Below are 12,540 nucleotides of genomic sequence, written 5' to 3' on the forward strand. Positions count from 1 at the left end.
TGCATTGGACTTGATGTCAAAGGACATCAGAGAAGCATTGGGTAGAAGAGGTTTCAAAGACTGATCTTACAACCCAGTGGATCCTGCAGGAGTAGAGAATCAGGTAAGCAAAAGTGCTTTTTTCAGTGCCTTAGACATAAACAAGCATTACCCTTGCTGTGTGGGGGCAGCCCCACAGCAAAGGAGCTTTCGTGTTTTCCCTGGAGATCAGTTTTAAAGGTCTGCATATGTGTATGGAAAATAACTCATAACCTGGTCAGAAATGTAGCCTAGTGCACAAAGCCCACTTACCCAACCTTAGCCAATCACAAAAGCTTATTTTAAACCCATCAAACAAGAAATGCTTACACATTTTATACATCTATTGCATTGTGGTTTCAAGGTATCCTGACCTTACATTATATAGTAAATTTCAGTAAACCACTGTACAATACAATTTTAGGTTTTAAATGTGATACCATTCATTTCTATGGAAGGAGCATTTTCATGAAAAATGCATCAAGAATGTAGCAAGCAAAGGTTTTATAACACAAATCGAGGTATGAAATGGCTTTTATTGTGCTAGTATGGCACCTCAAAGGGTCCATAAACCTAAAATAAAAAAGCTTTTATAATGTGGTTTCTAAGAACATTCACAAATATTGATCAACATATTCACATGTGCAGAAAAAGTAAGATTTTTGACATGTCTATCTATTTTAAAATTAACTTATATAGTATAACCCAGAGCTGTTTTAAGTCTAGGCCACTCTCTGAAATGGGTTCTGCTGAGACAAACTGGTTCTTAAAGTAGGAACTTCCATAAATACAATTGTACGTTTCTTTTTGGGAGAGACAGAGGGGACTCCCCTTCTACAGTGAGAGGTCACCGCAGCATCCCAGAGACTGATGTGAGGGCTATTCACCCATTGCTGATACTGTTAGCAGGGACTGAGCCACTGACAGCAGGACACCAAACAAACCCAATCCATACCGCATCCATACTGTACTATATACTGCCCCTAATCCTGGATATGTGCATTTTAGTTTTGTTCCAAATCGAAATTCAGACAAATTTTCCATTATTCGGAATTTTGGATGTATCCAAATTCCGAATTACAATAGTAACAAATTTAAACGAATCTGAAATAAGGAAACAAAATTTGGCCAAATTTCAAATTGATTTAATTCGAAAACACATTCGAAAACAAATTCAAAACCATTTTGAATTTGAAAACAAGAATAGAATAAAATAGAACAGAAAAGAAATACAAAAGAATAGAAGAAAAAAATAGAAAATAAAAGAATAGAACAGAATAGAGTAGAAAATAATAGAGTAAAACAGAACAAAATAGAAAAGAAAATTAAGGAATAGAAAATAATAGAATCCATTAGAATAGAATAGAAAAACAAAGAATAGAACAGAAAAGAATAGAAACAATTATAATAGAATAGAAAAGATTAGAATAGAATAGAAAATCAAAGAATTGAATAGAAAATAATAGAGTAAAACTGAACAAAATAGAACAGACACTAAAGGAATGGAATAGAATCAATTAGAATAGAAAAGATTAGAATAGAGAATCAAGGAATATAATAGAAGAGTATAGAAAAACAACAGAATAGCATAAAATAGAAAGAATATAACTGCCTTCTGAAATTCGAATTTTGAATACAATGACATTTAATTCAAACAGAATACATTAGAATAGAAAAGATTAGAATAGATTAGAAAAGACTAAAATACTTTACAAAAAATTATTGTGAGCTGCACTATGGTGACGTGAGTAGTGATCAACAAAGGCACTTTGAAAATTTTGGTTAAATCTCCAATATGGTCATGCAGCTCTTCATATAGCCCATATACCATCAAAAGGCATGGATTGTGAATTATGGATTGTACCATTAGAATTAATTTTGACTCCGTTAATTGTTTTCGAATCCGTTAGAAATGTTTTCTAATTGGTTGGAATTATTTTCAAATTCGAATAAACAAATTCTGAATGAATTAAACGAATTTAACTGATCGAACGAAAGAAATTAGTAAAATAACGAATTGAAACGAAACAAAACACATTTTTTCATTTTGCACGTCTACTTATTCAAAACCTAGACTGCACCTATGCCAACCTTATACTGCACTATACCAAACCTTTACTGCAAATGAACCAAATCTACTTTGCACCTGTTCCAAGACTATATTGTACCTATACTGCATGCAGGTTAACTTGAACTGTTGTGCACTGATGCTCCTAAAGGACCCCAAAGATAGCTGGCAGAAGAACATCTAAAAGGACTGCCCCTCCCATAATAATTATTGCACAAGCTCCTCTTGTTCCCCTGCCCCCTTCCCTAGCATCCTCATTTTCTTTTGGACAATCAGGAGCGGACTGACAACTCATGGGGCCCCCGGGCAATAGGGGATCATGGGGCCCCTGTGTCTTTGCCCAAACTCATAAAAGCCTATGAAAAAGGTACCAAGGGCATCTCATGGGGCCCCCTACTGACCCCGGGCCCTCGGGCAGTGCCCGAGTTTCCAAATGGTCAGTCCGCCCCTGTGGACAATGCATACCCAGTCAGTCTAGGACTAGCTTCACTGCCATAAATGCTCTCTGACAGGATAGTTCCAGCACTCAGTAGATTCACTTTACTATTGCTCACTGCTGCACTTGATGTGGCCTTGCCCCTGTTTATGCTGATCTGGACTTCAAGGGGTTTATTTACTAAAGCTGGAGAGTCCAAAGTCAGACTCTCTTCTGCATAGAAACCAATCAGCTTCTAACCTCAGCTTGTTCAATGAAGCTTTGGCAATGAAACCTGGAAGCTGATTGGTTTCTATGCAGAAGTGAGTCTGATTTTGCACTCTCCAGCTTTAGTAAATAAACCCCCAAGTGTCATCTTATGCCTAGTCCCTACTGTTAATCACTTTGTATGCTAAATTGTGTTATTACCATTGTTAATCCATTTTATGCTTGCTTAGTTACCAATCATATAGGGTGAAAATATATTACGTTTCCCTTTGCTACCTGGTTTGGTTTTGGTTTTATTTGATATAGCACTACTATTGGATACATGATTTTGTCTTGTATGTCTAGGCAATCACTATGGGAGAGGAGGCTGTTCATTTTTTAATGTCTTAGATCATTTTTTCTCAACCTATTTTTACTACAGAGAAAAGGCTGTCTTAGATAATGATTTCATGAGCTCCAGAAGTATCTGCACTGATGATTTAAAGTAATTTCTCAGTAGCTGTAAATATTCACTAACAGCAGCATGTAGAAGTCCACTGTTGTATTGAGCTACATTATCTACAGTGGATAGCTCTTTCAAGCTTTAAGTAGACTAAAGTAACTGAAAGACTTTCAGAGGTTTTACAAATGTAAAAAGTCTTCCACTAAGTACTTTATCCAAAACAAAAACCATTAAAGATATCAATTCACACACAAAATATTGATTTTTGCATTTTATGGTTTACCTAGAGGTCTCTTCTGAAGTTGCAGTTACTAAAATAATTGTATAAAATAAGCAAAGACATTTACCTCCTCACTGCCTGCACGGTCAAACCTCTGTAGCCAAGAGAATCTGAAAAATCTAAACTTTATGAATGGGTACTTGGTTCCCTGCTGCACTTGGGTGGTTTTACCCTTTGACCTATACATTACCAGTATGCCCTGCATTAGTGTAGAGGCCAGTGGGAGGAATCAAATCATACAGCATTGGACCAAGTAATTGACACTACTGGAAGTGTCAGATTGTTCAGCTAGAGGTTTTTCCTCACTACTTGGGTGGCACTGGCAGTGGGAGTAAGTATTTCATGTTTTCTTTACTAGGAACGTAGGCTTATTTTAGCAATAGTGCCATTTCAAGACACCTTTAGGAGCTGTAATTACAAAAAACGTGGGATTTTGATGAAAGATTCTCTTTTATGTGGGACTAATAATAGAATCCTGTGAACATAGACTTTTCCCCATTCTTGGGCCAGGTCATTGCATTGCTTCAAGAAATTAAATTTTGAAAGTGGTTATCCAGTACTGTACTTTACTTGATTACACAGAAAACGTCTAACCATAGACATTTAAAGGATAAATCCACCTTTGAAACATGTTACATTTTCCACGCATTTTTATGGTGGAACGTGTAACATGTTCCCATATCCGCACCCGCCACCCCCTCCCTTTGACAGATAGTACGGGGAGAGGTTTCCCTGTACTATCTGTCAGATTTGAAAGCAGTGTGGCCGTACGGGGCTCCACCCACACGGCCACGTCACTCATTCACAGAGTTCTGTGAATGAGTACCTACAAGTCCCGACAGCCTTAGCGGCTTGTAGTTTTCCAAGAACTAACACAGTGCTGTGGATTGCCTTGGTAGTTCATTGAAGCTTCCTGTCAGTATATCTACTTGCCCGTACATACCATACGACAAGCAGATTTTCTGATAGGTCTGCAGGAGACCTGCATGTCATCAGCGATCTACTGATCACTGGTGCAATGCTTTCCAGGCTCCTTTGGACAAAAATAATAAAAGCACATTTTTTTTACCTGCATTTATCATTTTTGTCCAAAAGGTGAACTTATCCTTTAAAGTTGACCTCCAATCAGCTAAATACACCTATATAGCACATATATATAGGAGCTGTTTATTCTGCCAAAGCATCTATTTTTCTGTCCATGCACTCCTTAAATTGACACAGCTCCACCACACCATACAGCCCTGCTTGCCAGGTTTTACTTTTCTGAAATTAAGGAACACTTATAGGTTTTGTACTTCCCTCACCCTGTGATTATACAATGAATGGACAGGTAACACTGATGAGCTTGTCTGTCACTTTTTTCTCTCCTCTTAACACATGAGAACTGCACCACTACTTGTGCTCCTCCTCCTTGTGCTTCTTCTATCTCAGAGTCCAAACTCAAATGTACAGAGATTGCAGGCTGGTACTAAGTAAAACTCAGGTACTTATACTGCTTGAATTTGAAAAATCTCATTGCATATGAATGAATAACTAGCTTCAGTAATGTGCATATTTTATATCTACATTATTTGGAGTTCAGCTTTAAAATGTAATCCCAACCTTGCCTGCATTATAGTCATGCCATTCTAGGACAGGTAGCACTGTAGATTTGCCATGCCCCTTCTTTGTTCCTTTATTCTCCTCGAGGCACACTGCTAACAGACTGCTTCCTCATGGTAGAAAGTCTTCTACGAAAATTTTCCCCTGCAAAGAAATACAGCAATGGATCAAAGCAACAATTGGAGGCAGCAAGGGCCAAGCAAATGATAACCTTCTTCTGGTGCGCTGTCATTCTAGCAGAACCATTTTTAACAGTGTGAAGGTGAAGAGTCCGCTGGATGTGATAAGGCATAAAGCTTATAAAGAAGACAATCAGAACTATGATGATCATTCGAATGGCCTTCTTCCTGGACGACTTCTGTTTGTTCAAGGAATTCTTCATCAAGGTCCTAATGATCATAGTATAACAAACCAAAATGATGATAAATGGAACGATGAAGCCAAAAGTGAGTGAGATATAGTTGAGGATGAGCACTTTTTCCACCGAAGTATTATTTTGGGAAAGCTCAAAACATTTTGTTACATTTGTATTTGAGTCAAACTCTGATCCATTCATTAAAAAAGGAGAGGTTATTAATGTGACAAATAGCCATATTCCAACACAAACCCACTTGGCTCTGGTTACTGAGATAAATCGAAGATTTTTCACAGGGTAGACTATAGCCAGAAAACGAGTGAAGCTCATAGCTGTCAGGATGAAGATACTGCAATACAAGTTGACGTAGAAGGAGTAGGAGCTAATACGACAGAAAAAGTCTCCAAAAATCCAGTTGCCTCGTTTGATATAGTAGACTACTCGGAAGGGAAGAGTGCAGATGAAAAGCAAATCAGAGATAGCAAGGTTGAGCATGTAAATGTGAAAAGCTGTTCTCTGTTTGTAGGTCTTTATCAGGACGAATAGTGCAAAACAGTTCCCTACTAGGCCAAAAACCGTAAACATTGAGTATGCAGTGGAGTAAACCTGGTTACGGAATTCATCAATATTTTCTTTTGTGTCCCACATGATTTCATTTGAAGCAGTAGTAGTTAAATTCTGGGAAAACAAAGAGCTACATTAGTGAAAAAACAGCTTTGCTTAATAAATTTCATAATATCACAGTTATATAAATTATATTTGTTTTACAAATCCATTTTTTTCAAGGTGGAAGCTGTCCTGGTTATTAAAGTGATACTAAAGGCAATGTAAAAGAAATAAAAAAAAAAAAGCAAACATGCCATACTTACCTGCTCTATGCAGGATTTTTGCACAGAGTAGCTCTGATCCTTCTCTTCTCGGGTCCCCCACCGGCACTCCTGGCCCCTCCCTCCTGCCGAGTACCCCCAGAGCAAGGCTCTTGCAGGATTGCTCTTGAGCCACTGCTCTGCATGTCCATTCAAATACAGAACTGTGGCTTTACCCCGCCACCCTCTCTCTCTCCTCATTGGCACACTGGCTGTGAATGACAGCAGTGGGAGCCAAGTCCCACTGCTGTCTCAGCCAATGAGGAGGGTGAGTCCATGGAGAGCCGAGGATTTTGTGCACATCACTGGATTGCGATAAGTCTCAGTTAAGTATTGGGGGGGAGGGGGGGGGGTTGCTGCACACAAAGTTTTTTACCTTCATGCATAGAATGCATGAAGCTAAAAAAACCTTGACCCTTAACAACCACTTTAAGGTTTCAGCTGTGATCAAAGAATACTTGTTTTTTTTGCTCTGGAACATTGGGTGAACTGTGATGCGTATATTAGCCAAAGGAAACTGTTGTTGAAAGTCTGTCATATGAATTTGTTTTAATTAGTTGGCCCATGGGATTCTGGTTCTATCATTGCACTATTAATCAATCTAAAGCCTTTATCTATATTAAATTATTTGGAACTCTTTCCAATACAAATTATACATAACAAAAACTTTAAACTTTTACATCTCAATTTGGATGGAGAAGGATGATAGCCTCTGCCATTTTTTTTTCATTTATTTATTGTTTTTGCTGCTGTCTATGTACCTTAGGGAAATTTTCCCTTAATTCCTGGCAGGACAGGGTGTGATACCATGGACAAACAATATACTTTCCTTTAACACATAATATTAATGGAAATGCTAATACTAATATAAAAAGTCTGCAGATGTAAAGAGCCAGTTGTACATCATCAGGGTATGAGAGAGTTATATTTGTGTTTTTATGTAGTTTTACTATATAAATAAATGGTACACTATTTTAATCATAAGAACACCCTGGCATTGATACATTTATGTTACATTGTTATTATATTGTGATATTGTAAAGCAGCCTTTTTCAACCAAGGTGCTCAGGCACCCTGGGGTGCCTTGAAGTTTCTTTAGGGGTGCCTTGGCACAATGCCTACAAATTGCACAAAAGTTGTATACAAGCCAGTAGGTGGATCAAGCCTGCCTTTTAGTTACACAAAGCCATAGGTTTTCATTGTGCACAATTACAACCTTCTAGCCAGAGATATCCTAGCAACCATGATGCCAAAATGTGATATGGAGGATGTAGGTCACCTGTGCGGCATTCTTGTTTGACCTTGCTCCTCTCTGTCAGTAATAGGGTCAAATTAGCTAGGTGATAGGAGAGAAACTGAGGGAGAAGAAAAATTGGAATACTATTCAGTATCTGTGTGCAAAAGTGTTTATGCTTTGGAAGAATAAATCCCCTCTATCATTGGATGGCTTACATGTGTGGATATTGCTGCGTTAGGTAAAAGTATTAGAATAGTTTTTTACATTTTAGAATGAGGTGCCTTGAGACCGTCCATAATTTTAACGGGTGCCTCTAGATTGTACATAACTTCAACGGGTGCCTTGACTGAAAACAATTTGAGAAACATTGTTGTAAAGAGTGAAACCTTTGAATGTTGAAGCCTCTTCAATGCTTTTAATGCTAGCTGGCTGATATTAGCCAGTTTTTTAGAGGTTGAATGAAGCACTAAATGGATGGATGACTGCAGTCGTTGGCTGATGAGATGTTCCTTATAGAAATTATGTGAGAAGTGTATCTTTATATCACTTTTGTGAGTACAATATATTTATTTTAACCAATTAAAGATTTTCTGAGGATGTTACACTATGCCAGTGTTCTCTCTGTTTCATTTACAGTAAGCTTGGATTTGTTGAATCAAAAGTAATCACAATCTATACTTCTAGGCTTCACTGTGTAGATTTACTTTTTTCTTCTTGTTTAAAGATCTAGATATTAAATATGGAATATTACATTTTTAGTAGAGTACAGAAGGGTTAGAACTTCAGACAAGGTTTTTATTGCTTTGACAATGGCAATACCCATCACCCTTTTCTTGCATGGGAATCCTGATAGCATCACACAGCAGGTACAGAACTAGAAGATTCTGCATCTTGAAACAAGCAAAAAACAGGTATAGGAATACAAGCCCTAGCATTCACCAGGTGGCTTTGTGTTGCTTAGGAGTTGAGTAGACTTCAGATGTTGTCCCAAGCATAGCTGCTTCTATAAATCTGCAGACAGGGCCCTATAGCTTAGGCTCATATCTGCCCCTTACAGGCAAAAGTCTGCTTGTCCTAGTATTCTGTAGCAAAGACTTTTTTCCTTTTTTATCACTGAAGCAAACTTGTATTCAGACTTATTTCCTAAGTGCAGGTCTGTTATATCATGGCTGGTGCTGGGGTGTCTGCCTATATGCTTAGGTACAGGTTAGAAAAGAAACTTTTCCAGACTCCCTGTGAGGGCACAGGGATTTATAGTTCAGTGGGGCAGATTAGTTAACTGATTTACATGTAACATGTTATATGGAGGTTATCGATTTATCTTTATGCCCAGCTAATCTATTTTACATGTACAAAATACAGTTGTATCTCAACTGGTAGTACCCAGTTTCTCTTAAACCAGCTGGGTTCCTTCTTGAGAAAAGGCAGAAACACAAAAAAACCCCCCAAAATCAATTATATCTGACATGTCACCCCTCTTTTTCTGCTATCAGCACTCCTGTCAATGTTTCTAGATGTTATAGTTGCTCATACCTCTCATTGCTCCTGGGTTCTTATGTCATATCTTTGTTGATCCTGTGTTGCGCATTACAAAAGTAAATCTGGTTTCCCATACTGCAGCTTATCCAGTACTCCCCAAGCAGACAATTCTGATGGAATTAGTTGCTCATAAGACTAATGTAGTACCCTCCTAATCAGCTCGGGGGAGCTAGACTCTAATTGTTAGATAGAAAGGCTGAGTAGCAGTCTGGGTGTGATAGCTAGCAGAGTCAAATTACGATCACAGCTGAGAAGCTCTGCAGACTAGCTCTCTGGGATTTCCCCCTGCTCTAGAACTTTGGAGAAAGACCTAGCAGCAGTTGGAAGAGGTGAGGAGTGGCTGTTCTGTACTCTTAGAGGACCTTGCCAATCCCCAACAGGAGGCTTGGAAAGGGGCCAGGACAGCCGTTAAGAGTAACTGAGCCTGCTCAGCAGCAGAAGAGGAGGAGGAGAGTTGAAGAGAGTGAGGTTGGAAGATTAGGCTGTGAAGCTGGAAAGCAGGATCCTGGAAGAGGGGCCCAGATGGGAGAGGGGCTCACCTCCAAGCAGGAGGACCTTGGAGAAAGGAAAGCCTGAGACTTCACTGGCCCCCTGAGAGAGGACCACCTGTGTGGCAAAGAAGGAGCGGCCCAGTTATAAGGCCTGGTAGCAGCCACCAACCCAGCAACAACACAGGAGAAGGACTAAGTGGGTAGACCTGCACCCCCTGGGCCAGATAGAGGAAGAAGCACTCTGGTGGGAAACCATAATAGCAACTACTCGTGACTGTCTTACTTTGCAGGGACAGGCACTGGATCCCCTGTTTAGGGATTCACCCAGAACAGCTGGATAAAGGAATATCTAGGGTCTGGGGTGGTACAACCAGAGATGCTGGCTAATTCTCCAAGATGAGGATTTTGCTGAATCTTGTATATATTTCCAGGAAGCTGGCCTTGGTTTCACAGTTCCATTGGGCATCTCGTACACCCCTAACCCCTTCCCAGTTCAAATCCCCTAATAAAACTTCAAAACAAAGCTCAAGGACTGGTTACTGTCTCCCGGATGCAAGTTGATGTGGAAATGTGTGTTGCTTAGCTGTACAGGACTATAGGGGGACCCAAATCTATAGCGACTCCTAAGGGGCTAGTGCTACACTAAGATGAATTGAAAAAAGCACCTTTCCCCTTTTGTAATATTTAAATCCAAAAGGCAAGATTTATTAAAAACTGCACTCACAATGTTAAACCTGTCTTTCTAGCATATTACATAAAAGTGTTATTGCAAAGCTCCATCCTGTGTGGGACTTCCTCCTATATTGAAGCCAATGTGTAGTCAGCAGAGGCACCCATTAAATAAAAAGGTGCTTGCAGGTGGGTTCTTCAGGAAGGTTGGCATTGATTGATCCTAAAAGCATGTTAAAACATCACCAATGTGTTTTGTGGCTCTTTAGTGACCACTTTGTCTGGAAAAGGTGTACAGAACACTTTAGTGTGTGGGATCTGTAGCTCTCTTGGGGCCTTATACTTTTTACCATTGTTCACTGGATCTGATTGCAACTTAGTGCAGTGCAAGAATTTACGGAAAATCCCGAAAAGCATGGAGTGTGACCATCCACATTCGGCATGGAGACCAATCTACATGTGTTTTAAATAGGTTGTTGGAGCTTAGTATAGATATCCAGCAACATTATGAATGTGAGTAAATGCTTACTGCATGTTTTGTCATACTTTTCAAATACAATAACTGAATACTACTTTTTATTCCTCTTTTTCTTCTTGCTTCTGCTCATCTGGAGCACCACTGACTCATTCCTCCTATAATGCCAGGACTGCTGGCTTGCACTAATTATAAAGGAATACTATGGACATAAAAACAACGCGCTCGGCTGCGGATGATGACGTCAGGTTGCAGCTGAAGTTTTGGAAAGATGGCGGCCACGGCACCAGGCCTTAATGTGATGCTCATGTATTGGCCTATACTACGGTTATCCGTGTAAGGAAGAGTGATCTGTACTGGAGGAGGCTATCAGTTATGGTCAGTGGAACCAGAGTGGCCTGGAGAGTTATTACCTGTAGGACCCAGGGAGATCCAAAAGGCGTTTTGACCCTTTTGGGTCGCATCAAGGAGGTGAGGGGGCATGCCCGCCATCTAAGGATTTATGCTCACCATTTGCACCAGCACTGAAGCATTTTTTGAAGATAAAGGCACTACTACACATTTATTGCAATTGCTACAATTTGCTGCATATCTTTCTGGACACTTTTTGATATTGTCTTATGTGTATTTATTGTATGTGGGTATTTTACACCAGTGACTTTATTTGATATATATCCCAATTTTTGGATTCACTTTATATACCACCTAGGGTTTTGGGAGTTTGGTCCCATTTGGGACTGGTTGTTGTCACTTTATAAGGGCCCCTGGATAGGACCAGCTTAATTATTTGCACTTTATGATATTGTGTTTTATCACATTTTCAGACACTTGTTTTAAGATCCAGAAGGATCTATCACATATTTTAGGATATCTGTCTATTAATGTAATTTTTTTGTATTATTTATTGTGTATTTGTACATTTAGCTTTAGCGCTACACCATTTTCTGTATATTTTTTGCCACTTGTCCACATATAGGTAGAGGATTGGGTGTTAGCAGCATATTGTAATTTAGGTTTCCATAGTAGCGCAGGGGGTTCCTTGTCAACACTTGTAACAAGAACTTATCATAAATCAACTGACTACAATGCTTTAGAGCTGAGATTTACCTTCACAAGAGATAGATTTCCAACATTCCAAAAGTACAGTATTACAGACTGAAGTACAATTGCACTGAGCTAGAGGTCTTTCATGAACAGGGGAGAGAAATGGTCAGGAAACTTTATGAAAAAGGTTAAAAAAAGGAAACGATTCAGTAGGTATATAAATTGTCTAAAGATATTAATCCCATTATTACAGATTTTGGTAAGAGAATTGAGGGAATAAATCCATTAAAAAAAAAACTGGCACATTTTAAGCTCTGGATTGAAGTGTGGCTTCCTATAGCAATGGTGCAGGCCTGCTGTACTGGCATTATAGGAGGAAGTCCCACTCAGGATGGAGTGTTTCAATAACACTTTTATGTGATATGTAGGAAAGGTAATTTTAATACTGATGGGAATGCTGAGAGCAGGAATAGTGCAGCATAATTGGTAATCTATGAGTTTTTTGTTTACAGACATTAAAGGAGAATTGTAATATCGCTCACCATCTAAAAGGGGGCTGCAATGAATTATTATGAAATACTTTTCATGAATGTAGTACATTGGTGCACATACAGGCAGGGGCAGGTGCTAAACTATTTTTTGCCCTAGGCAAGACAAGCTACTTGCACCCCCTCTCCTCTCTGGTAGGCATATTATGAATTTCCTTCTCTCCTCTCCTCTAGGTATATTATAAGTATCTCTCTCTCCTCCTCCCTGTGGCAAGTTCTTCTCCCTCTAAGTGCAGAGTTATACACAGGAGGATGCAGCCCAA

The 12,540-nt window shown here is 39.2% G+C and overlaps 1 protein-coding gene across 1 annotated transcript in view; it reads right to left on the bottom strand.

Annotated features, from left to right (window-relative positions):
- Nucleotides 1-2,843: 2,843 nt before the first annotated feature.
- CYSLTR1 (cysteinyl leukotriene receptor 1) overlaps nucleotides 2,844-12,540 on the bottom strand; it is a 78,648-nt gene continuing 68,951 nt past the window's right edge. Inside the window, exon 3 of the mRNA XM_089651895.1 lies at nucleotides 2,844-6,086. Within this exon, the coding sequence (XP_089508021.1) occupies nucleotides 5,127-6,086 (960 nt within the window). The 3' untranslated portion in view covers nucleotides 2,844-5,126. The remainder of the gene's footprint in view (nucleotides 6,087-12,540) is intronic.

This window comes from Staurois parvus, unplaced genomic scaffold, assembly GCF_062004578.1.
Source record: "Staurois parvus isolate SC_StPar_1 unplaced genomic scaffold, SC_StPar_1.0 ptg000668l, whole genome shotgun sequence".
NCBI classification, from domain to species: Eukaryota; Metazoa; Chordata; class Amphibia; order Anura; family Ranidae; genus Staurois; species Staurois parvus.